The following is a 25,418-nucleotide window of genomic DNA, read 5'->3' on the forward strand; positions in this document are numbered from 1 at the left end:
GGGATTCGAACTCGGGCCCGTCCCTCGCCGGGATTCGAACTCGGGCCACAACCGCGGCATCTCTGCGAGCCCCGGCTGCAACCCCCCCGTAAAGCTTCCCGGCTCTGCTGCCCGAAGAAGAGGTTAGAAGCTCTAAAGTGTGTTCTGCAGCAGCGCCGTGCTGAACGTGTCTTCTTGCCTCACAGGGAGAAAATGTGCTTTTTCTGGTGACAAACTTCATTGTGACAGACAAGCAGGTTCAGGGCACTTGTCCCGAGGTGAGCAGCCTTGCTGGGGGGCTGTATGGGAGGAGTTGGGCACAGTGGTTCCCCACTCTGCAGTGGTGTGTGGCATGGCACAGCTTCTCAGGGCTGTGGGCGCAACCTTGAGCTGCCTGAGCTCGGGGAGCATTGGGATGTTGCTCATGAAGGGAGGTGAGATGGGTATTAGATCTTAAAGAAGATGTTTGCTCCCATCTATGCCACTGGTCCTTTGCTCTCCAAGAAGGCTGGCTTTGCTTCCTGGCTGCAGTGCATGGCTGTGCAGCTGTTGAAGAATCAGCAGTGGTTTCTGATAAAGAGTGAAGTCATTCTCTGCCCAGGTACGTTTATTTTCTGTGCTCCCCAATAAAACCTTCAGCCCTGACGTTTCAAGGGTTTCTGCACAGCAGATCTCATCTCTCACCATGCGCCTGTAGCACGTGCAATGTGGTTCTGTTTGTGCCCCTGGAGAACACCATCACCAATAGATTTTCAAGGCTGACTTACTAGAAGGTGATAGGAAGGGTGTGTTGAAGGAACCCAGATTTAGGTTTTCTAAAGCACTGTTGTGGACTTCAGTAGCTGAATTCCCAAGCTTTGCACCTCTTCACATACAACCAGTGGGTGAGCTTTAAGGTCCCTTCCAACCCAACCATGAAGCTGTCTTGGGGAACCCCTTATCCCAGCTCTGGGGGGACTGTGCTGCTGGTTTGGAAGCATCTGGGACGTGCATGGAGATGTGAGTGAATGGCTGTGAGCCTTAAGGGTGCTGCAGCAGTGACCCCTTCTCTCCTGTCTCTTTCAGAGCCCCTCTGTGCTGGATGGGATCTGCATGGAAGATGTGGACTGTCCTGTCGGAAACCCAGTGGTTCATGGCAATGGTACTGCGTTTTTTGCTTAAAAAATAGACTAAAATCATTCAATTCCAGCTCCGTAGCGATGCCTCATTGCCCACTTCCAGTGCCCTTTGGCAATGAATCCTGGAGACTGCCTTAAAATGGCAGGGCGCCATTCACGTTGTCTCCTTTCTAGGGATTAAGACTGGGAAATGTGTGATGTTCAACAGCACCCATTCCACCTGTGAGATCTTTGGCTGGTGCCCCGTGGAGAATGACACCCTGCCCAGGTACGGCACAGGGATGGGGACGGTCCCTCCAGGTGTTCTGGCACTGAGGGATGTGGTTAGTGGGCAGCGGTGGTGGTAGGCAGGCGTAAGATGACCTTAGAGGTCTTTCCCAACCTTAATGGTTCTGTGATTCTTGGTCCTTTGTCACTGCCAATGTAGCCCAAATCGCGGGGCTTTGTTGTTTTGCAGGAAACCTCTTCTGGCTGAGGCAGAGAATTTCACTCTTTTTATAAAAAATACTGTCAACTTCACCAAATTTAACTTCTCCAAGTAAGTGTGACGCCCTCCAGCCCATAGCGTGTGCTGCCCAGCCCAGCCTCTACGCTCAGCTCATCCCAAGGGCTGCGTACCACCCCTCTGTCTCTCCTTCTCCTGTTTCAGAGGCAACACGCTGCAGACCAACGACCCCACCTATTTCAAGACCTGCATCTACGATCCCTTTTTCAGCCCTTCCTGCCCTGTGTTCCGTGTCCGTGACATGGTGGAAGCGGCTGGGGAGACCTTTGGGTCCCTCGCACTGCTGGTATTTGCTTCTTTTTCTTTTCAAGCATGAAAGATGACTTCTAATTCCCCAGAGGAGGCCAGGCTGGATGGGCCCTGAGCAGCCTGATCTGCTGGGAGGCAACTGACCCAGGGCAGAGGTTGGGGCCGGGGGGCATTAAGGTCCCTTTCAACCCAACCGTGCTGTGATGCTTTGACATCTCCAGTCCCTGGAATGTAACGTGTGTTGGTGCACCGCAGGGAGGAAGCATCAGCGTGCGCATTGAGTGGGACTGCAACCTGGACCAGCCTGCTGCCCACTGCCAGCCACGCTATTCCTTCATCCTGCTGGACAGGAGGTACAACTTCAGGTGAGGGCGCTGGGGTGGGTGCGCTGCTGGCACTTGGAATCTCCCTTTCCCTGAAAGGAGCAGCAGGGCAGATGGGACCTGCAAAGCCAGCCATGATTGCACTGAGCCCGACTGAGTGCAGGGATGTGTGGCTGAGCCCTGTGTGCCTCTGCAGAACAGCCTCCTACTACTGGGGCTTGCAGCGGCAGCACTACCGGAGCCTGCTGAAGCTCTATGGCATCCGCTTTGACATCTCTGTGCACGGCCAGGTAGCGTGTCCCTGAACCCTCCTTCCTTGGCGCTGCCTGCAGCGCTCCTCCTGCAGCCCCACAGCTTCCCTGTGGGCTCCTCACAGCCCTCTCTCTGCTCTCTGCCTTCTCTCCTCCACCCCTTGTTTTCCTCAGGCTGGGAAGTTCGGTATAATTCCTGCTGCTGTCAGCTTTGGCACTGGCATCGCGTTCTTTGGAACCGTGAGTACAGAAGATGCTCTTTTGCTATGATCCGCTGCCCATCTGCAGCTTCCTAGCTTCAGGAAGCGTGATTTGCAGCCCAGTGTAGCATGCCTGGCACTTGCTGCCATTGACCTGGTAATGGGGTCCCCCACCAGCCCCCATTTCCCCCACACATCCCTATCCCTTGCATGGCTATGACTGTGGCTCTCCCCTCTGCCAACCCTGACCCACAGCTTTCCCCACCTCTGCTCCATTTGTCCCCACTCTAGGCCACCATGGTCTGTGACCTGGTTCTGCTCTACCTGGATGCGAAGGCTGACCTCTATTGGAAAGAGAAATTTGAGGAGGTGAGGATGGGCTGTGGGACCATCTGGGAGAGCTGAGGTTTTGTGAGCTGATTTCATTGCTTTTTGCCCTTTGATTGTAACTCAGTTCAGCAGATCTGGGAGCTGTGTCAATGTTGATGCTGTAGATTTTCTTGCTGTGTGTGATGCCTGCTTGGCACTGCCCAGGTGGACTGGGAGCCCTTCCAGAACCCTCTCATTCCCCATCAGAGCAGGTCTGCTGCCAGCCCTCGCTCAGGGCATCTTCAGCTTTCTCAGACAGAGTGTTGGCAGCCTCCAAGGCTTTCTGGTTTCCTGGGGAAGTGTCCCAGGGCTGCACCATCCTACTGGGGGAAACGCATTTGGCCTTATTCCAACCTGAATTGCAAGTCAACCTTAAGGAATGGAACTGTTAGCATGGGAATGGGCAGAGCAGGGCAGGATCTGGGCATCCCCTGGACTGTAGCAAATGTCTGTTCATTTTGCAGGCAAAACCTCCCAAAGGTAAGAAAGAAGCAGCAGCTGAGGCAGAGAGGGCTGGCCAGGACCTGGGAGATGCTCAGCAATGCACACTGGAGTGACCTGCAGGTAGATGTGATGGAACACAGCTTTGACCCTGCAGGAGGTGGCCCAATTCTGGCCGGGCACTGGGGCTGGGTGCTGCTGCACTTCTGAAGGAGTGCCAGCATCAGCAGAAGTCCTTGGTACATAGAGAGTATATGGAGAGTCCTCCTGACACAACATGCAGCTCCAGGGCCGTGCTGCAGAGCTGCTGCTGGGGCTGAGGCTCACTGGGATGGGGTCGGTCCATGCTCAGCACAAGAGGCTTAAAGCACTTTGCGCTTCTTTCCTTCCCACTTGGCCCTGTGAAAAGCAGGGATGCACTGAAATAAAGCTGTTCACAAAGTGGGAGGTGCTCTGGCCATGCTCTTTCCCTTGGAGCTCTGCATCCTTTGCACCGTCGCACAAAGTGCACCTGCATCCTGCAAGCACTGAGCTGCACAGCCCAACTCTGCCCTCCCGGGAATCAAGATGGACGTGTACCCCTTTATTGGTGCAGAGCTCAGGGAACCCCACGAGCCCCAGAGCTGCCTGGCTCAGAAAAGAGTGCTCAGAAGCGCGTTGGGAGCTGGTGCTGTTTAATGTTGTTGGGCTCAGTGGGGTGGATCGTGTCCCACAGCATCACCCTGCCTGCCCACCTTGAACTGCCGCAGGTAGAACTGAGCTGCCAGCTGCCTGCTCATTGACCGCAGTGCCAGGAAGGCAGCCACCACCTCACAGATGAGGAAGGCCAGCAGAAGGCTGTGCACGGCCAGCTCCAGCGGCAGGCGGATGGTGAGGTGGTCCGTGAGCAGGAACAGCAGGAGGGGCAGCTGGATCAGGATGGAGAGAAGGAGGAAGCCAGCAAGCTCAGGCACCTGTGTGGGCAGAGGCTGGTGAGGATGTATGGGAAACCTTGGTATGTGGGGGGCACCTCTGCAGGGGCTGAACCTCCTGGAGCATCCTGAATTGGATGTCAGGGGGAAGTTCTTTACAGAGAGTGGTGAGGTGCTGGAACAGCTGCCCAGAGAGGTCATGGATGCCCCATCCCTGGAGGTGTTCAAGGCCAGGTTGGATGGGGCCCTGGGCAGCCTGGTCTGGTATGAAGTGGAGAGGTTGGTGGCCCTGCATGTGGCAGGGGTGTTGGAGATTCATATCCTTGAGGTCCCTTCCAACCCTGGCCATTCTGTGATGCCGTGTGATTCGGTGAATTGGCACTCAAGGAGGAAGGGAGGTGACGGGCTCTCAGACCCTGGGTGAAGGGGACATCCAGCATGGAGCAGGGGGCCAGCCCTTACCTTCTCCTGCAGGTTCCCAATGTAGCCCAGGTAGAGCCGGGCTCCTTCGGCCATTGTGAGGATGAGGAAGGCAGCGAGCAGGAGGAGCTGGTAGTAGCGGGGCAGCAGGTTGTACTGCAACAGGGCACAGCCTGGTCCCTGCCAGCCCCATGCTGGTCCCCAGCCCTACTCCCTCTGCCCTCCCAGTGTAGCCTTCCTTCCCTGTTGGAAAGCTAAGGGTACCTTCAGCTGTAGCATCATGCCCTCAGCCAGGCACCAGCAGGGGAAGTAGCAGACGTTGAAGTAGAGCATCACCTGGAGGGGCAGGCTGGCCAGCACCTCGTGCACTGGGCAGAGAAAAGCAGGGCTGGGGAGGACCCCCGGTACCCCCATCATCCCTCCCCTGCATCCCAGCCCAGTGCAACAGCACTGATGTCTGCTGTCAGCCATTGCTGAGGGTCAGGGGACCCACGGCTGCAGGAGTCAAACTGCCTGGGGTACCTGGATGGTAGAGGTGAGCAGTGCTGCTGTCCCATGTCTTGTTGGTGGTGAACAGGGCGCCGCTGAAGGCCGTCAGCCCCCGGCGCAGGTTGGGGGGGCAGCGGTGTGTGTGCAGCCATGGCTGCCAGCAAAGCTGGGATTAGCAGGAGGGGAATTAAGGCAGCTACTGCTCAGGGTAATGCGTGGGGCCAGGCAGCCATTGGCTCTCATGTTACACAGCTGCTGGGGAAGGGCCTTTATTGCCACAGTGAGAGCTCCCAGACACTGAGCCCAAGGGTACAGAGCATTTCCAGCAGCAGGTGGTGGCCGTCCGTCTGTCACCACCATCCCCTCCACGCAGCACTCTGCCCCATTGCACCCTCTCCCCGCTGCATTGTATCAGCATCGTTATTGCTTAAAATTCCCTGACGGATGTGGATGTGGATGTGCCCCATCCCCTGAAACCCTTCCCGTCGCAGAAGGGACACAACAGCAAAAGTGCTCCACCATCTCCATGCTGGCATCGAGGTGATGTTGCCAAAAAACGAGTCCTAAAGTCCCCAGGCCCATGGAGCTTTTTGCCCCCACTGGAGCAGGTGGTCCCCATTGTGGATGTGTGGGTCCTCACACAGGTGTGGGCTCCCAATGGTTCTCCTTGTGCTCTTCAGCCTTCACCCCATCCCAGCAGGTGCCTTGGGCAGCAGCTGCTGCCAGTGCCTGGTCTGGCTGCTGCTGCGATTGAGGCCATTTTAAAGCAGTTCTTAAGGGCCAGACCCTGGAAAGGGACATGAGAAACCAAATAAAAAGGATTTTTCTACTTGCTAAAGCCAAAGCTAAGCTGTGGAGTACATCACACAGGCTGCTGGGAAGAAGGAGGAGGGCTAGGAGGTCCCACCAAGAACTCTCTTTTGGGGAAAAACCCTATGCTACGTGGATATCCCAGGCAATGTTATAAGGTATGGAATAAATAGAGCATGCTCTGAGTGTTGGTCTGTCACTAGGTTAGGACAGTGTGCTAAGGAAGGCTGATAAACCAGTAGAAAAGCCCATGAGGTCCTGCTGGTCTATTTGGCCATATGTGGACAGGACATGCTTTTCCTGAAAAGCAAAACACACTGCACAGCTGTGTGGGAGCACTTCAGAGGATGGTGCCTCTGGGTGAGCAGAAAGGTGGTGCTTTGGAAAAGGTCAGCCAGGCTCTGCTGGGGGGCACACAGAGCTGCTGTGCCAGGGCAGTAAGGAAAGGAGGAGCAGAGCAATAACAGGTAAATGATCCCAGTGCTGCTGGATGGTGTCTGACCACCTCAGCAGCAAGATATGTGATGCAAAGCCACAGCTGCCCATGGATCCAAAGCAGCAGCTGGGCACTGTGCCCACATCCCTGCCTACGGCCAGCACTGGTCACACTGCCTGGGAAAAACCTGGCAGTGAAAGCAGAAGGGGCCAAGAGGAGGTGTGACTGCTGACGTTGCCACCTGAGCAAAGATCTGAAAGTCTGGAAATGAAGATGAGCAGGACATGGGACACCAAGGGAATCCTGCACAGGAGGTGCAGGCACCATCTGCCCAACCTGCTGGGCTTGGAAGGGAGCAGAAAGGGTCTGGCTCACAATAGGAGCACTGCTTTCATTCATAAGGGGGGGATGAATCAAACTGAAAATAACAATTTTCTGGCTTTGGGCTGAGGGTAATGCAATGACAGATGGGGAACAAAGCTCCCCATGCTGTCCGTGGGGGAATCTCACACCTGGCTCTGCTGAGTGGACAAACACAGGGATCTGAACTGGCCACCTCCACTCCTGAGCAAGAACTGGGGCCCTTCTGCCAGCCAGGAGCAGCAAGCATGGCCACAGAGCACTGACTCTGCCAGTTGAGATGAGATATGTAGCCCTGCCATCAGGAGACAGGAAGAGTAAATGACTAAGGGCAGAGAACAGCCAGAAATACTCCTCCAGCTGTTCTGCCTGCAGTAGCATGGCAGCAGCAATGTCAATCTTTCCATTACCACTAAGGAGAAGGTGCAGATGCTGGGCTCCATGGGGAGGAAAGAGGATCTAGGAAGGAGCAATGTGCTTGAGAGCATGTACTGGCTACAGAGAACAACAAAAGGCACTCATGCTGTTCATAAGGTGAAGGGATGTGCTTGGGGCTCTTGTTGTGCCGCTTGGAGAGCATGGATGTGGCACCCACCAGCACCGTGGCTCCCATGTCAGCAGTCTGCAGCTCCTTGCCAGCCATGCTGGTGCCAACCCTGCTCCCCCAGGGTCTGTTTCCTTGACTTTGCAGTGGAGATTCCACCCACTGACCCCACACCCAGGAGAGCTGACAGCGGTTTGCATGCACAGAGCTGCTGGGAAGGTGACTGCTGGGTGAAAAAGGCTGGGTTTGGCCAAGTCTCAAGGGAAAATGACTCGGGTGCATTATTTGCATCGTGCCGTGGAGCTCTGCAGCCATCCCTCATCCCCATCTCCTCGAGGCCAGCGCAGCATCAGGAGGTTGCAGCCATGTCTGTTAGGAGCCTTTCCCCGTTAGCCAGGACATATCTCCAGTTCTATGAAGACAAAAAACGAGCAGCACTGTGAGCTTTCCAAGCTGTGCAGCATCCCTTGCTCTGCCTGCATTTCCACCCCATGCAAAACAATTCAAGCAGGTTTGAGTTGCAATACAAGCACACAGCCATCATCAGCGTCTCCATGCAGGAGTTGGAGATGTGGCACACCTGCAATACCCCACACAGACCCAGGACCCAAAACTGAACGTACTTGCCGTGACGGACAAACAGCCTAAAAGGTGCAGATGCAGCAGGAGACAGAGAGAGAAAAGACATTCAGGGTTAGGCGGCCCTCTGCAGGCTCCTCCCCAGCCCAGCTCTTGGCACAGCACGTCTACTTACTCCACGTCACGCTTTCGGATGGCCCTGCCAGCAGCCAGGACCTCGGCCACCTTGGAAACAATGGGGTCGTAGTTCATGCTGGCCACAGCCACCACCTCGTCACTCCTAGGGCCGGAGAGCAGAGAGGTCAGGGCAGCCCCAGCAGGGACATCTCCATCACCCAGAAGCAACATGCTGGAGAGAGGCAGGGAGCAAAGGAAAATGGGACCTGCTCTGAGGTGTGAGCAGTGACTACGGTATGGGACAAGGACAGAAGAGGGCTTGGAGCTGGTTGACCCCACTGTGGTCTCACAGAAGTTTGTGTACTGGCCTGGTGATGCTCAGCACGGTGCCTAGAGCTGCCTCTGTGCCACTGCCCTGGGTTGGGACCCTGGGCACCCAGGGGCACCTTGGCCCATGGAGTAACACCAGAAGAGATGGAGCTGATGGTGGAGCAGTGTGTCCCAGTCTGGCTGACCATCACCTGCCCTTACCTCCAGTACTGGTGGTACAATGTGAGATCAAAAGGTGAATGGGAAATGAATGAAGCGGAAGGAAAGGTGTAAAAAACACCAGATGAGCTTCGGGTAAAGGTCACAAAGCAAAGGAGAAGGGTTCCTCTGCTCTGAGATTTGCAGAAGTCAGCCTGAGCATAAATCTTCAAAGTCTGACTCACAATTAGTGACAGAATAAATAATGTAAAGATCAGGGAAGGTGCATGAGTGAGATATTAAACACTGGAGACATTGCTCAGGAAGCTCAAGTGTGGAGGCACCCAACAAACCAGGATCAGTCCACTGCCACAGGGAAACACCACCACAGCTTCCCTGTCCAGACTGGGAGCCCAGAATCTGCTCCAGATTCACTGGAGCTTTTCCACAGCTCATTCCATGTTTTATCCATTCACACATGCATAAAATGGCAAGAGCATGCAAGGAGCCAGCAAATCTTAGGCTGGGTGCTGTTTTAAACTACTCTCTGTCCTCTGCACAACTGCAAGCTGAGGTTGGAAAAAAACAAGACCATCCAGTCCTACCACCCATCCACTCATCACCACTGTGCCCACTGGCTCACGTCCCTCAGAAGAACACTAATATCCAATATAGCCCCCAAGAAGAGCACCCTGGATTGGAAGTATCTGCTGGAACACAATGAATTTAGGTGCTGTGGGACCCTGCACTGACAGCTGATCCAGGAGGTTCTCTCCCCACTGTGAGATGCTGTTCTGCACCAAAACAGGCAACCATTTCCATCAGCAGGACAAGGGGCAGGTGGTCCTTCTGCAAAATAACGTGCAGGCAGTAGTGAACTGGAGCACCTCACATCAGCACTGGCTTTGAAACGTTTTCTTTGAGGCCAGGAGGAGTCCCTGTTTTTCAAGAGGTCTTTTGAGGCCATAAGGGCACGCTCCCTGCAGCAGGAACGGGGAGCAATCAGAAGTCTTGGCCTATGGGCAGTAAACTGCTGGGGATGAGCACCATCTGCACATGGCCTTCCCTTCTTCTGTAGGGTTCAGCACAGTGGAAATGGGGTGCCACGAGGAAGGCAACCACAGCTGCTCACTGGGTCTCCCAAGAGCTCCAGGGATAACATTGGTCTGTTCTGGCAAAGGTGCTGTGGTGTCTCTTGAAGACAACTGTAGAGCACCTTGTCTTTGCATACAGCCCCAGGCTGACCCCTCAGCAGCTCGCCCTCAGCACTGAATGGGGATAAACTGTTTTGTTCTTCAAACTCTGGAAAAGAAAAGAGTTCTATTGTGAAAGCTGATGCTCAGGGCAGGCTCCAGCAACAGGCACCACCAGCGTTTCATGCAAGAACCACACACCAGAAAAAGAGTCTAAGCCAACAGGTAGACATGGGAAACAGGAGACGGCCACCTGGGGACAGCATCCTCATCCAAAAGCGTTAGCACCAGTAGCAGGACTATCACCAAACGGCAAGGAAAGGAGGAAAGAAACGCTCCCAGTCACCTCTGGCAGAGGCAGAGATGGGGCTGTGGCTGAGAGAAGCCCGCTGGACCCCTCAGTACCTCCAGCTCTCGGCGCACGGTGCCGTCCTGCCACACCAAAGCCATCTCCTGGGGCCCCTCCTGGGTGGCAGAAGAAGGCAGCGCTCAGCGCCCGCCCCGCAGACCCAGCGTGAGGCCCTGCACCATGCGGGGGATTATTCACCTGGCTCCTGAAAGAGCTCCACAGATGTTTTATTAAAGTGCTCTGGCATTTCCTTTCTAATTGGGGTTGGGATAAATAGCTGCCTCTGCTGTGCCCTGGGATGGAAAGGAAGGGTGGGAAGAAGCTTCCAAGAAGACTGTATGCTGGAGAGAAATACTCAGCACGTTGCTTCTCTAGTGCCTGGCACTAATGCATTTGTACTTGCAATTTATTAATGCCCTGCAACCTCAGTGTCCAGATTGAAGCACAACTGGCTGGAAGAAGCTCTAGCAAAAATAATTTCCAGCCTAGCAGAACAAGCTGAGCCAAATGGACACGGAGAGGAGAAAGGAGAAACACTTACTTGGTATAAAATGCAACGAACTTCAGTTCATCCAAGTCCCCTTGAATGACAACATCATCAAATCCTTCCCCGTGGCCTGAAAGATGAAATTATTATGAGTGGGAGAAGCACTGTTCCTAAGAGAAAACTGTTCCACAGCAAACATCTTGCTCTGCTTGTCATTTACTTAGTTTGACCATGGAATTAAAGGTTGGTTTTCACTTCTTTCCTCTGGATACAGCTCTGGCCCTAGCAAAAAGTGTTTTAACCCAGAGCTACACTAGAGGCAGCCATCCCACAGTCACTGAGAGATGGGCATTGGAAGGCAGCAGGATGAAGAATCATCCATGCTTGCTCAAATACACGCATGTTCAGGGAGACTTTCCACGTCCACAAGGCCCTTCATGCCTTGCTAAACAAGAGGCGTCCCTGCACATCACCCTGAGCCAGCTGAGGGGGCTGGAATTGGCACTGCAAGGTGGTCATGACTTCTGTGTCCCAAAACAGTTCCACCAGCACAGACTCCACAACAGTCCCAGGGAATCCCTCACCTGCATATCGAATGCTTTTCCCAAACATTGCAGTCCACAAATAGGGGACTGTGCTGATCTCCGTGCCGTGGGCCAGCATATTCAGTGCTGCAATACGGCCTGGAAGACAAGAAACAGCAAAGTGAAGAAGCTCTGAGCCTAAGCAAGCATGGGGACAGGAGAAAATATATCTTTCCCAGAGTTTCCTACAACTGCTCCGTTTCCCTGCTCAGTTGTCTCATTCTCTTCCTAAAGGGTTGGAAATTTCCTGTGGACATGCAGAAGGTTCTTTCCTGCAAGCAGTTTGGTTGTGCAAAGCGAAGGCACTCAGATGCACCTACCATGCATATGGGCCATCTGCCAGTGGGGGACATTCACTTTCTTATTGTTCCTCAAGGCCAGTGGGAATGTGACAGCATCACCAGCTGCAAACACTCCAGGGATGTTGGTCTGCATCATCTGATGGGAGGAAGCAGAAGGACACCTGGGTGGGATTTTCACTCTACCTTGGCAGCCAGCAGGGAATTGTTCAAGGTCCCCAGGGGTGGGAGCTGTGCAGATGTGGACACCCACAGCATCAAGATGGCTGGGCTTTGCAAACCTCACACATATTCATAATCTCCATAAGCACCTGGGGACAGGCTGTCCCCATGCTGGTGGCTCAGAGCCCAAGGCAAGTCTAGCTTGGAGGAGCTGGCTTCACCACCACGCTCACCTTGTTGACCACGATGAAGCCTTTGGAGTCAATGTTGATGCCACTCTGCTTGAGAAATCCCGTCGCTGGCACTGCACCTGTGGGAGAAAGCAAAGGGCCTTTTTTCCTCGAGACTCCACAAATTGCTCTGTTGTGGAGCAGTCAATAAAGCAACACCCCTGGAGAATGAAATACGAATCCCGCGATTGGTCCCGTTTGCAAAGCGTAGAAAAGTTACATTTAGATAAGGACCTTTCTCTCCACGAGCATTAAGGAGAAAAATACCCTCTTCTTATGGTCCTCCAGTTCCATTTCCACCACTAGCAGAGCAAACCACCACAGGCTTGATGGGCCTGGCAGTCCTCAGAGTGCTCTAGGGTAGCCAAGAAGCTTCCCAGGGTACCCTGATGACCTCCCGGAGCCACCCAGTGTTCTCTAGAGTACCCTAGAATACTACCAGAGCTCCTCATCTTGCTCTAATGCTGCAGAGAGTTCCCAGTGTGGCCCATGTACTCCAAAGACCTCGTAATGTACTCACAGCAATGGCCCCTTACCTATGCCAACGACACAAACGTCTGCGCGCAGGACCTTCCCACTCTTCAGCACCACCTCCTTCAGCTTTACAGGAGAGAGGGGGAAAGTGATTTCAGAGTCAACAAAGTAAAACCCTATGGCAACAGCAAGCCAAGCTAGCACCTCACTTCATTTCTGACATGTTAATTGAGTATAATCCCTCATAATGGCAACAGGATGAGTTTTGGGGTCCTCTGAGGGAGTCCTGCAGTGCTTTCTAGGGACAGGGTTAAAGCTTGAACCAGGGAGTGTCCCAGCATTGTTACCCTTGATGGCCCCTCTGCCCCTCCAGGATCTCAAAGCAATGCTACCACCCCAAACACCATGGCTGAAGCACGGTTCCTCCTGTGGGCTAAGCCCAGAAGTAGAAATTTCAGGGGCCAGGAAAGAGAGTGCATAAACCCAGCCCTGAAGAAGACAGCAGACCCATGGGGTGATACGTGGGGCTGAGGCCACCTCTTGTCTCTCACCTTCTGCCACACCATACCTTGCCCTCCTGCTCCCGGAGCTCCGACACCTCAGTCTGCATGTAGAACTTCACCCTGTGGCTCTCGAACATCTGTGGGAAGAGTGAGTGCACCTCAGCCCCCCCTGCCCCATCCCACTGTGGGGTCCCATGCCTGCACTGCAGGCCTGCACTTCATCCTCACCCATGCACACCCCAGAGAGGCTCACAGCCCAGTCTTTAGAGGGTTTGCACTGTGGAGCACCTTCATGGCTTCATCAATAAATCCACTCGTAAAACAACTGCACCCACAAGTTACTGAAACCAGCAGAACCCACTCACTTCACCAAAACCAAAGCCAGGACAGGAAAGCAAAGTCACCTTCATGACAGCACGACCAACTCTCTCCCCAAAGAACTTCTTGAATGGGACCTCCTCCAGTTCCACCACAGACACCGAGTGGGCCCTCTCCGTCAGGTAGGCAGCCACCTCCATCCCTGGGGAACACAAGCACATCCCAGTGGTCCAGTGCTGTCCCCACACCCAGCCTTGGGTCACACCACTTTGACAGAACCATTGAGCATCACATGGGATTTATCATTCACATTAATTTATTCCTAGAGGTGGAAGCCATGGGAGGGCTTTAGGGGTCAAAAGAAGCAATAGGCCCTAACGAAGTCCCAGCGTGCCACGGGAACCATTTGGTAATGGACCTGGGATGAAGGAAGAAAGAAACATTCCTCATGGCTGAGAATGTTTTAGAAGTAAGGAGCTACTGGGTGAAAACAAGCCCCGTGACCTCAGCATTTTGTCTTCTTTTTTTGTTGACCAATTTTGGAGCTGGTGATTGCATGGAAAGCTTCTGCAATACATTTTCTCTCTATGGGAGTTTTTGGAAACTTCTCTTTGATGATCTGCAATTGATCTCTCAAACCCCATTCAAAAACAGGAGCTCACCAAGGAAGGAAGCTCCCACTATCACCACGTTCTTGCTGGTGGCCAACTTCACCACGCGGTTCGCGTCTTCTGGCGTCCGGATGTTGAAAACGTTTTCCACTTCCTTGCCCTTACAGCTGAGAGCTTTGGGCCTGGAAACACAAATGGAGGGCTATCTGGGGCTGGGATCCTACAGACACCTTGACCTAGCTATCAGCAGCCCACCAGGACAAGGCAATCAGACGCAGCCAAAACGCCACATTCTGCCACATTTCTCTGCAAAATCACCCGGGCTGGAGAGATAATAGGCAAAACCTGAACTCTGGAGGACAGTGGCAAGAGCCCTCAGCCCCAGAAACAGCCCTCATGCAACTGTTTGGTGGGACAACCCTACAGGGCTAGGATAAACTCTGCATAGAGAAGTGGAGCACGATGCAGGATGGTTCCTGCTTTGTGATTCTAAGTTTAACTGCTGCCATGCAGTAAATTTTTTCAAAGGCCCAATGGGACACTGCCATCTCTGTCCTTCAGCAGAAGCTTTGGAGCCAGATTTTAAAGGTTTTATAAGCCTGTGCATATGTGGCTTCGGTAGCAGTTTAATCCTGCCATCCCCATGCATTTACTGAGGCATATGTATTTTTAAATATCTGGCCCTTGCATACACGACTCCCATCTGGAAATGGGACTGAAGATCCTAAATAATTCAGGTACATTAAAAACACCCAGTGTACTCAGAGCTCGCACATGAGGATGTTGAAATTATTTCCAAAGGCTTATGCACCTCAATAGGTGGTGGGTACATTTGGCTGCAGTGCTGCATTGCCCAGTGTCAGCCTACCAACTGATGTGGCAGCAGCACTTCTTTGCAAGGAAGCCAGGCACAGGACCCAAAAGATCTTAAGGTCGGCCAGAAATGAAAGGTGGAAATTCCAGTGGATGTATTATTTGATCCTCAGCTTTGGTTGAGCTAGAGACAACAAAGCTAGAGAGAGAGAGACATACAGACTACCCAATATGCATTTGTTGCCTTCTCTGCAAACATTTCTGCAAACGAATTTGGTTTCTGAACTGAAGTGCCACGTTTGATCCCTCATCCTCAAGCACAAGCTCCTCAGCTTCTCAGATACAACAGTTTCTCGTGATCTTTGAAATGTTTCTCTGTGGCTTACGTGTTTCCAGTCGCTATCAGCAGTTTGTTGTACTCCATCTTAAATCCATCCTTGAACACAGCCGTCTTGTTCTTGATATCCACAGCCGCAGCCTGAAATCATTTCTAAATCATGTTAAGGGATGAAATCTTAGATAACCCCTGAGATGCCACATGCTGAGCCAGAGCCTGCCCATCCATGTCTCAGGGACACGGTTATTGAGTAATACTGATGGTAGCACACTCCAGGCTGAGGATTACTTCTCTGTGAACCTCATCTCTGTGAACCTCTCTGAAAAGCCAACATCTGCACTGTGAATGACAGATCCTCGAGAGAACGCTGATGCTCTGCCTGGCCTGGACAGTCTAACAAACTACCATCTGGCCTCTTCCTCTGCAGAACTCTGCAGAGAACTTCTGCTGCCTCTGTTCTACCCATAACATAGGTTTTAATTTTTAATTTTTGAGTAGTTCTCTTGTTTTAAAGGTTTGGTTCCTATCAGCAGCTCAGCCAACCCAGACCTTCTATCATTCCAGTTGACTTTTACAAATCCTTGAAGATCTCCCAGAATAAATAAAATAGCAGGAGAAAATGTTCAGTTTATCACTTTCTGGGTGCTTGCAGGCAGACTGTCCTGATCAGAAGCCATTTGGTCACCCCAAATCCCTGCAAGGATGCTCAGCAAATGGCAGGTAAGAAATGACAATCAGTGTGGAGTTCGCCCAGGGGAGAATTGCATTCATTCTGGTTCTGAACAACCACAGACTGAGCTATGAGGCACAGAACAGCCCAGGAAATGAGGGAGATTCAGCATTTCTGTATCAGGAGTCAGCAGGTGAGACCACAGTGTGTGAGTGGGACTCTCCATACCTGCATTTCTGTCAGGACTTCGATGTCGTACGTGCGGAAGAACTCCTTGGGGCGCAGGGCAATCTGCTCTGGGTGGGAATCCATTGACTACCAAAAAAAAAAATAAAAGAGCACGTTTTTCTGTCAATTGCTGTGAGTTGAAAAAGCAAGCAGAGCATCGCCTGCTCCCAGCACGAGGTCACTCCCAACTCAAGCCACTCCGTGACTCCACGACTCTATGATCTGAAATCAGTCCTTATGGCATTTGTTGAAGAGATTTCCTCCACGAACCAAAGGCTCCACCACCTGCACCCTTAGCACCAGCTGCATACCAGGGATGGACGTGCAAAGTCCTTCATCTCTACGTGGTTGGGATCAGGGGGCACTCCCTTCCCATGACTTCAGGTAACTGTGTACTCAGAAGAAATCTGTATCTTCGGTCTTGAGGCAGGTGCAGGGTCACACGGGTTTTACTGCACATTCTTTAAACATTTGGTGTTTACTAAGAGAGGAACTTCTGACCCCACGGCTCGGGAGCACAGGTTGCCATGCTGGTGTGTGAGCAGGGCAGCGTGGAGCAGTGCAGAGGCACTGAGGGCTTTGCTGCTCTCCAGTGCTGGACACCAATGGTCCAAAGGGCACAGAGGGGAGCAGTCTGAGGAAGCTTAGAATGGACTGATAATTGATTCCTCTTGATTCAGCAAGAGGAAGGGCAATGATGCAGCTTCAGGAGGCAAGAAGCCTGCAGCATACAGCTTTACATGCTACTCCTCTAATGGATCTTTCCAGTGCTCTTAAAAAGCCACGTGTATCTTTGCATTCCTTTGGAAAAGGCTTTGTCTGGGGGCTGCAAGCTGAGTTAGAAGCTCTGATTGCTGACTATCAGCTCCCTTAGGTAAGTATCCCTGACATAAAAGGGAATACACACACTGCCTGCTCTTCTTTGAATTCCAGCTTCAAGACCTTGCTGTTAAAACTGAGTTGTTGTCTGGTATCAAGCAAAGCCTTGGTCAAAAAAATGTGATCAGAAGATCAGCCTTGTCTCTACAAATCGGCATTCAAAATGGAATGTATGTCAAAAAAAAAGTGAACTTTGCATGGAGATCAAATGATCAAGTCGCAATGACAAGCAATGCTCATAACAATTATAGCAAGGAGCATTGCTTGTCTATACCAATCACTTCTATATAACAATTACAACAAGGATAAGAAACACGTAAAGAAATAAAAATCCCAGTAGATTACACCATTTGTTTACAAGCCCCATTTCATTCCTCTGAGGATTCTGATTGAGGAACACTAGAGGAGGATCCATGCAGGAATGAGCAGGCCAGGATGGCTGCTGGTAGATCCCATGCTGGAGATCCCTCGCACAGTCTGTACAACTCTCCTTTTGTGTTCCAACTTTCAGGATGAATTAAGAAGAAACCTAACTGTGCAATGAGTAGAAATATCAAAGTGCAATTCTTTGAGACTCGTACTCAAGGTGGTACAAACCTTGCTGAGCTTCGGTCTGTCGTAGGGCAAGTGTCTGTCCATCGTGCACATCACAATCCTGTCTGAGAAACCCTCCTGGCGCAACGTCTCCGCACAGACTAACCCTGCTGCACCTAAGGAAGAAGGAAGACCCACACCAGCCACGTGTACGCTGTGTCTGATGGCCTGAATCCTTTGCCCCTACAAATTCAGGTAGAAAAAAACTCATCCAAACCCACATGGATTTCCACAGGCTCAGTGGGGTATATTTCCGAGCCCAGCAGTGCAGTGCAGCAGTGGGCAGCCTTCAGCAACCCAATGCAACCAACTGTGGTATTCTCTTCCCCACTCAGCTACCTTTGAGATCTCCTTTCCTGCTTACCAGAACAGACCTTGGCCTTTAGAAAGAGCTGTCAGCATAGCTGGTCAAGGCTGAGGAAGTTCTTTCAGCAACAACGACCATCACTTCTTGAGCAACTCGGCTCAGGATTTGGATGACCGTTTATCTGCCATCCCATGCTCCCTGGAGATCCCAGCTGCCCTTGGCCAATGGGAGTCACACTCCAGCTCTTACCAACAAACAGTATGAGCACAAGGAATGGAAAATGTACTTGAGATTGCAGCTCCTCTTTGACTTTCAAGTTCCTGGACTTCTAGAACTTGCTAATTGCATGTTGGTTTACTATCCTGCTGCAAGCTGTACGCCTTACCTACATGACATCATGTCAGCACAACTACGTGGGGTACCTCCAGACTACCTTCTCTCAGGCATTTCTCTTCAGTTTGGAGTTCCACATTTGGTTATATGAGACATATTACTTAAACCAGCCTGGACATCCTGCTGTTCTGACACCCACGCTGGGAAGGGACACGCAGTGCTGCCCCAGAACGTGCCGCTCGATACCTGCACCGATGATCAGCACGTTGGTACTGCTCAGGTTGTAGTTGCTCAAGGAGATGCACTTTGCCATCATCTTCGTCCTCCTCTGTGTCTGAAGAGCCTATGCCACCAACAAGAAGAAGAACAGTCATTAGCCAGGCAGGAACTGGGGACCAACCAGGGAACACCCACATCCTTGCACCAGTGAGGACTCCAAACCGATGCTCAACCAAATGCCTTCCCATTACCCAGTGCACTGCGCCCTTCCAGGTACAAAAGAAAAAAAAATATCCACTGCTGTTGGCAAATTCATGCAGAGACAAAGCACTGGAAAAAAAAAAAAAAAGACAGGTGGACCAGTGTGTGATTCTGCAGTCAGCAGGGGAAATGGAAATGCAAAAGTTCTATCAGGAACTTCAGCCTGCAACTGAGCTCGTAATGCCTCTAATATTCAAGGAAGTTGATGGACTATGTGACCTGCATTGCCACACACTGTTCTGATGCAGCTGATGAGGTCAAACGGCTGAGAGGAGAGGACTGCTGCTTGAGACTTTGGGTTTCCCCATTCTGAATGCTCCCATATCCATCTGCTCAGATACTTCCCAAAGAGCAGCATCCCCCCATAAGCACACAGAGCCAGCCTCTGGCTTTGCTTCTGGGGCAGCTCTGCCTCTCACCTGCTTGCTTGCTCGGATGTACACCTTCTCCTTCTCAATCTTCACCTGAGGGTGACAAAGAGCAGCAGTTTGCAAGACAGGGAAGAGCTGTGAGGAGGGCCCACAGGCCACCATGTGTTGGGCCCACACTTCCACACAGGCCATGCTGATAGGAACAAAGATCTCACCTGGAACCTGGGCAGGCTGTCCAAGCCAGGAAAGTCCTCGATGTCACCAGTGCCAATGTTGAAACAAGCCCCGTGCCAGGGGCAGCGGACCCTTCCTTTGGACAAAACCCCTGCACAAAGGAAGCAGAAAGCAGAACAGCGGTGGTACTTCCTTGCCTGCAGTCTCCTGGGTTCTGCACTCAGGTCTATAAACCCAGCCTGAGCAAACTGTGCCTCAGGCAGAGCATCCCTTAGAACAAGCCTACTTGAGAACAGACCTGATGCAACATGGAGTCTACAAGCTGTTAGGAAATCACATGTTCAGAGCAACAGGGTCATTTGCTCCGGGCACTGCTGCCTTGGACTTCGGCTCTCCCTGCTCAAAGGAGCTGGTTTGTGGCAAAAGTGAACTGCTGGCACCTCATTGACACCACAGACATGTCTTTTTGCTGCTGAAGGAATTATATCAACCCAAAGATGGGATCAAGCACAGCATCCTAGTGGCTGACTGACCTTTAACCAGCGGGGCCCCATAGTGGGGGCATTTGTGTCCCATGGCATAGAACTCTCCAGCCTCCTTGATCAGCAGTGCCTTCCCACAGCCCAGGTCCACCTCACGCATCCTGGGGAGAGGAGCACAAAGAGATGATGGTAGAATTAGTGCCATTCCCTCACCTTGTGCTGCAGCCCAGTCCCACCCTGCCTACCTCCCCCTTCCTCCAGCCCATCTGCCACCAGGTCTGGGTGGCTCACAGATGTTACCAGCCCTGCCCTAGGCAGAGCACACCTGTACTGATCATGCACCCTGCCTGCAAAACCAAAAAAGCTACTGCAGTGCCCTCATCTACCAGATACGTGGTTAACGATGTTATCGCTGCTGGAAGCAGCATTTCAGAACATCATCTAGGTTGGAAAAAACCTTCAAGATCATCAAGTCCAGTCATCAACCTGATCTAATGAATCCCAGCACCAAACCGCGTCCCTTAGTGCCACATCCACTCTAAATACCTCCAGGGACAGGGACTCTACTGTCTCTCTGGGCAGCCCAGTCCACTGCCAGGCCATCCTCTCCATGAAGAAATTCTTTCTGACACCCAGTCAGAACCTCCCCTTGGCCATTTCCTGGCATCCCATCACTTGTCACTTCAGACAGGAGACTGACCCCCTCCTGGTTTCAACCTCCATTCAGGTATTTGTAGAGAGATGCAGAGATCTCCCACTTGCCAGCCCTGAGACACCCCATGAAATCCAGAGCAAAGTGCAGATGTAGGGGGAAGCAGAGGGGCAGGGAGTTCATTCTGCTCGCCCTGGGAGCCATCTGCCCCACCAGCTGGCAGCCCCACTTCCGAGCAGGACACTTGGCACTGGGATGTCCTTCAGTCAGCACAACTTGCATAGAGCAGTACAAGTCCTGCTGCATTCCTCAGCACTTCAGATAAAACCTGTGCTTCTCGTTAAATGACAACCATAATTCCGTAGGGAGATAAGATAAGATAAGTGAGAGAGTTTACAACTTACCCAAGGAACTGTGTGATCTGAAAGAGGCAAAAACAAGAGCTGGCATCTCAAAGGCAATACACAGGAAGCTGCAAAGTCCTCAGCATGTGCTCAGTCCCAAAGACTCAGAGGGTGACCAGTGCCACATGGCTGTGCTGACCCCACAGTGGGCACTCTGTTCTTTTGCCCTTGAAATCAGCATCTCTGAGTACCCCTCTGAGTTCCAGAGGAAGAAGGGCCTCCTCTGGCCTCACCCATTGCTTATGAGCCATGGCACCTTCTCACACACTTCTACTCTGAGCTAGACACTATTAGAAAAAAAAGCCATTCTCAATTTAAAATGTCCACCAAGGGGAAGGCTGCTGCAATGCTTGGTTTCAATAGTTAAATGTACTCACAGCTGAAGTGCAAGCTCGGATTCCTGACTGATCGAGCTCCCAGCCCTTGCTTTAGCAGCCGCCTGTTTGACTGCAGAGCTTTCTGCTACAGCCAGGTAAGTAAGGAACTAGATGATCTTAGAGATCTTTCCCAACCTTTATGATTCTTGCACACTCCTCAGCAACTTTCTGCTCTGTTGTACTGCACATTTCCAGGCAATGTATTTATCTAAGCCCTAGTTTTCCAACCTCCTTCTTGCACCAAAGCAGAGCACACTTTTAGGAATGCCCCATATACATGGCCAGCAGAAGTTGTCTCCATGAGCACCCAGCATCTCCTTGCTGCAATAACCCCAGCAGCCATCAGGCTACATCTGCACTGTGTAGAGCTCAGAATGGTGCACTGACCCCCAAGATCACATCACTGGGGTAAAGAGCAGTTGATGTCACTCACCTGTGATGGCATTTATTAAGTTAAATTATCACCTCAAGAAACTGAGGAGCCGGGTAGAAGGCTTGGTTTTGGCTCTAAGTTCTCTTTTGAGTTTTGGATTAAAATTACCTATGAAGATTTTAGGCACTTACTGTCCATTCTCCAGGTCCTTCACATGGCACACAGACGCTTCCACTACATCCTTTGGGTTGTGGTAGGGGTTGCTGGCAATGGGATGCTCCTCGAGATGGTAATGCCGGGCAGTCCCATTGACCTTGTAAACCAATGGGCTGGCTTTCCCGTTGGGTGACATCTCCTCCTTGCTCCTCTCCTTCTCAGGTATCACAACCTCGATTTTCACTTCAACTGCAGGAGCAAACAGAAATCTTCATTAAAACAAAGCCTGAAGTTTTGCTGCCATTCCGCCTCTCCCTCCTCCCTTGGATATCAAAAGGGGCTGGCAGATGTCAACAGAATTGACATTTTTTGTTGTCTTGCATGGGAAGATAAAACATCTGATATCAAACCTGGCTTGATTACCCAATTCCATTATTCCACTGCTCTTTCTCAGCTGTACACCTTTGCATGCATAAAGTAAATACTCTTGCAAGTAGGCATTAGTCACTGGTGCAAAGCAATGCCTCTGTCACTCTTCCTGTCCTGTTTAATGGAAAATAGCTTCAGGCAGTTAAGGCCTCTAGGGCTCAAAGAAACTTCCAAAAGATCCTTTGTTTGTTGGTAGATAACATTAACTGAAAGCGAAAGCAGACACTGCATGGTGTATAAAACTGCTTCATTAGATGGCATTAATAAGGAGCCAGTATTAAAAATGCTCAACATTATTTCTGCATGAGGTTTTCAGCATGGAGTGAACCTTCAGCGAAAGCAAGAATTGTCTGGTTTATTTAAGTTTAAACTATTGAACAGGTTTGACAAGACAAGCCCTCTTAGCCATAATGTTAGCGTAAAGTCAAGTGATGGCTTCCTAGAAGAGACCAGAAAGCTGCTCTCCATAATGAGAATCCCTCATACCCGTGCAGGGGTGTGGAGAGGTCCAGGAGAGCTGTGCAAGACCTGAAGAATGTTAAAGGTCCTCAGGAGATAAGAAACACAAATTGCAAAGATTCTCCTGGGAACACTGGATGCAAGGGCCAGGGTGAGCTAATGAGAGGAGATGGGAGATATCTGTGGTGGAACTGGGGGCCAGGAGAGACTGGGCCTTGGTGGGAACTGGGATAGGAAGTCCAGAGAGCCAGATCTCATCTCAGACCTCTCAGAGTCCATCTCAGACCTCCTACACCCTATTTAGACCTCCCAGACCTCAACCCAGGCCACTCATATCCCACCACAGGTCTCCTGGACCCCATCCCAGACCTCCCAGATCACATCCAAGCTGGTGCAAGAAGTTGTGCTGAATGAAGAAGCTACTGCACCATGAGAAAGGACAAACTCAAGGCAATGAGGCTGCTCCTGGGAGTAGCAGCACGGGGCTTCTGTGTGAAGCTAATCAGCTTACCTAAATCCAAATGTCCACAGCCATTAATGGCCATTCATGGTACCAGCCATTTGGCCTTTCGTTGGACACAACTCATTAGAGCCCCTGAGCATCACTGAGGTGCCACCAAACCCCATGGAGCAGGGAGACGGTCACAGCATGTGCCTGAGAAACCAGGCTCTGACATCTCAAACCAATCATGGCAGGTGACAGCTGCGAGTTTAAAAAATGCATTTCATGTCCACATTTGTCAAGCAGGCATAAAGCATCTCTTTATCTCCTAGGCTCCTCATGAGACTAAAGCCATTAATAAACACTAAAGCCAAAAATAAACACTAGGGGACTTTTATAGTGAGCTGGGCATAATTGCCAGACGCAAAGAAGGTATGTGGGAGAGTATTTCACTTTCCCTATCTTGTAAATGTCACAAACAGGAAGAGCTGTACAGAAGACAAAAATTAAAACCCACAACCCAAAGAGGTTGAGGAAAGACAATCAATGAGTAGATTCAGAGAGATGAAGGAAAATTGGCATTTTGCTCAGCAGAGAAGATAGCAGAGTTGAGAGAAGTGATGGAGATCAGTGAGGTCAGGACACGCTCCAGCCTCTCTGCTGGGGTCAGAGCCAAGAGCTGCTCCTTGCCCAATTCAGGACAAATCTGCTTTTCTCCTCCCACAGCAGTGGGTTGTTCCAAGCAGTGTTCTGTGTGCTGTGTTCCCATACTGAGCCAAAGGAAAGACATAGGAAGTGAAACTCCACTGAATTACTGACTCGTATTGTGGGATGTGGTGGATGTGGTGGACAAGATGGATGCCATGGAGTATGTTGGGATATGGTGGATGCAGTGTGATGTGAAGGGCTTTGGTAGGATGCGGTGGAACATGGGGGGATGTAGTGGGATGTTGTGGACATGGTGGGACACAGTGGGATGTGGGGGGATGCGGTGGGATATGGTAAAACATGGGGAGATGAGGTGGGATATGGTGGGATGTGGTGAGACACGGTGAGATGTGGTGGGACATGGTGGGCACCTGGCTGCTGCCCTCTCATTTTACTGGCCTGCAACTCAAAATCGTTCTCATTAAAAACGGTAGAGTTAATCACAAAATCAGGAGATAAATGTGCCTGGTTCCACCCTGCCTCTGCAGGCATTACCACCTCCCAGCAGCCAGGACAAGGGCAGTAAGGCACAGGAACAGCATCGACATGCAGCTCCCATACCCTCACAAGCACCAAAATAGTTATGCAGAGGCTGAGAACCAGGCTTCAGAATGGTGTCTGGGGTCACACGACTGCAGCACTGGAGATAAGAGATTACATCACTGCTTGAATACAAGCTCTGAATTAAACACTGATATTTATATCAGTTGTTTGCTGCTGCGGGTCTCCTGCTCTGGTTTTCTGCCCATCAAAAGGTCTTTCTGGCATGGAGAAATGTGAGCCCAGCATGAAAACCAAACGTCACACAAAGCTTGTGAAATGTTTGCCAGCACCATCAGCATCTGCAAACACGTATCTGTTTATCTCGGTGCACTTGGAGGTTTTATAAGCACTGGGGTGAAGCATTGCAGTGTGTGCTAACGAGGGGAACCGCTGTCAAAACCTTCCTGCTAAGCAGAAACAGAGCTGCAGAAGGAGTGTTCCATTACAGGGTGGCATTCTCAGCCACTTGCCCTGCTATGCAAATACAGCTCGACACAAAAATATGCAGCTCAGGAAATGCGCCCGCAGAGCGCTTTTATTCCTGCATCAGCCCAAGATTAAACACAGTTTTGCTGATGGTACACAAAATAAAGCGGAGCTGCCAGCAGACTTTGTTGCAAGTTTATTCAGTGGAGGCATTTATTCCTGGATGTGCTCTACCTTTTTAACAAGGCCGCAGAGTGGTTCTTCAGTAGAGGAAAACTTACAGTGAGTGGGAGGATAGAAACGTGACCACTGTGCAATGCCATGTTCCTCGGGCACTGCGGTGTCCACTGAAATAACCTCTACACATGGCAGAAACCACAGATTTTCTCTTTGTATCTCAAAGAACCTGCATGCCCATGCCTTGCAAAGCCAGGACTGCTGGTTGGGGATGCTCGGTGGCTCACAGACATGTCCCATATCGCACCAACACCTCAGATCCTTCAGGCTGCCCAACACTAGGAGCCCACCTGGCCCCAAGATGCGCTACAGGAGTTTGTGTGGAGAGATGGGAGATGTCCCAGCAGCCTCAGGACACATTGCAGTGAATCAGGGCCGGGCACATGCCAGAACCTCCACCAGAACCTCCAGTGCCCCACACGGCCCCACAGCCCTGCAGGACTCTGGCTGAAGGCAGAGCACAGGAATTCAGGGGATTAGCAATCAGTAATCCTCCCTGCAGGAGCGGAGAATTAACATTCCCCAGCGGTGCCCGTGGAGCTGCCGCTGACCTACATCCCCTCATCCCTCCATCTCACCTGGCTTGGGCTTGGAGAAGCATCCTCCCATGGCGAGCAGAGCAGCACGGCGCCGGGCACGCAGCAGGGACGGTGTGCAGAGCAGAGAGGGGACGGGCAGCGCCTCGCATGGCAGCCACCTGCTGGCACCAGGCTTCAGGCGTCCTTCGGCACCTGCGTGGGGCACAAAAATCCTTCTGAAGTTTTA

At 51.6% G+C, this 25,418-nt stretch overlaps 3 protein-coding genes across 9 annotated transcripts in view; 1 reads left to right on the forward strand and 2 right to left on the reverse strand.

The window, feature by feature from the left end:
- P2RX6 (purinergic receptor P2X 6) overlaps window positions 1-3,624 on the forward strand; it is a 4,087-nt gene extending 463 nt beyond the window's left edge. Inside the window, exons 3-12 of the mRNA XM_042887016.1 lie at window positions 186-257; window positions 1,045-1,120; window positions 1,272-1,365; window positions 1,555-1,635; window positions 1,747-1,888; window positions 2,107-2,216; window positions 2,371-2,464; window positions 2,600-2,665; window positions 2,917-2,994; window positions 3,459-3,624. Coding sequence (XP_042742950.1) covers window positions 186-257; window positions 1,045-1,120; window positions 1,272-1,365; window positions 1,555-1,635; window positions 1,747-1,888; window positions 2,107-2,216; window positions 2,371-2,464; window positions 2,600-2,665; window positions 2,917-2,994; window positions 3,459-3,551 — 906 coding nt within the window. The 3' untranslated portion in view covers window positions 3,552-3,624. The remainder of the gene's footprint in view (window positions 1-185; window positions 258-1,044; window positions 1,121-1,271; window positions 1,366-1,554; window positions 1,636-1,746; window positions 1,889-2,106; window positions 2,217-2,370; window positions 2,465-2,599; window positions 2,666-2,916; window positions 2,995-3,458) is intronic.
- A 444-nt stretch (window positions 3,625-4,068) lies between these two features.
- On the reverse strand, window positions 4,069-5,419 carry LOC122188623 (transmembrane protein 17B-like). The gene is given in 5 exon segments (XM_042887065.1): window positions 4,069-4,388; window positions 4,809-4,922; window positions 5,031-5,134; window positions 5,289-5,385; window positions 5,387-5,419. Coding segments are annotated over 5 exon segments (600 nt in total). The 5' UTR covers window positions 5,408-5,419; the 3' UTR covers window positions 4,069-4,124.
- An 80-nt stretch (window positions 5,420-5,499) lies between these two features.
- On the reverse strand, window positions 5,500-25,418 carry AIFM3 (apoptosis inducing factor mitochondria associated 3). 7 transcript variants are annotated; one of them, XM_042887057.1, is made up of 21 exons: window positions 25,232-25,418; window positions 21,445-21,658; window positions 19,499-19,608; window positions 19,007-19,116; window positions 18,840-18,884; window positions 18,187-18,283; window positions 17,304-17,416; window positions 15,828-15,914; window positions 14,979-15,070; window positions 13,831-13,961; window positions 13,255-13,370; window positions 12,916-12,987; window positions 12,410-12,473; window positions 11,877-11,953; window positions 11,503-11,620; window positions 11,183-11,281; window positions 10,653-10,728; window positions 10,168-10,227; window positions 8,160-8,264; window positions 8,029-8,049; window positions 5,500-6,042 (listed from the first exon to the last, which is right to left on the reverse strand). In XM_042887057.1, the coding sequence occupies exons 1-21, from the start codon at window positions 25,260-25,262 to the stop codon at window positions 5,892-5,894; spliced, it is 1,989 nt and encodes a 662-aa protein (XP_042742991.1). In that variant the 5' UTR covers window positions 25,263-25,418; the 3' UTR covers window positions 5,500-5,891. The 7 variants fall into 7 exon arrangements, with proteins under 7 accessions (XP_042742991.1, XP_042742992.1, XP_042742996.1 ...); XM_042887059.1 differs by lacking the exon at window positions 5,500-6,042 and adding an exon at window positions 7,731-7,817; XM_042887058.1 differs by lacking the exon at window positions 8,029-8,049 and having other exon boundaries at window positions 5,501-6,042.

The sequence above is a fragment of the Lagopus leucura genome, unplaced genomic scaffold, assembly GCF_019238085.1.
Source record: "Lagopus leucura isolate 7727_CA_CO unplaced genomic scaffold, USGS_WTPT01 Super-Scaffold_100071, whole genome shotgun sequence".
NCBI classification, from domain to species: Eukaryota; Metazoa; Chordata; class Aves; order Galliformes; family Phasianidae; genus Lagopus; species Lagopus leucura.

Coding starts and splice junctions, on each gene's coding strand:
- AIFM3 (XM_042887057.1), bottom strand. CDS start 25,262: ATGGGAGGATGCTTCTCCAAGCCCAAGCCAG. Junction 11,954..12,409: donor CGTTTGTGTCGTTGGCATAG/GTAAGGGGCCAT, acceptor TTTCTCCCACAG/GTGCAGTGCCAGCGACGGGA. Junction 6,043..8,028: donor CTGTTTGTCCGTCACGGCAA/GTACGTTCAGTT, acceptor GTCCCTTTCCAG/GGTCTGGCCCTTAAGAACTG.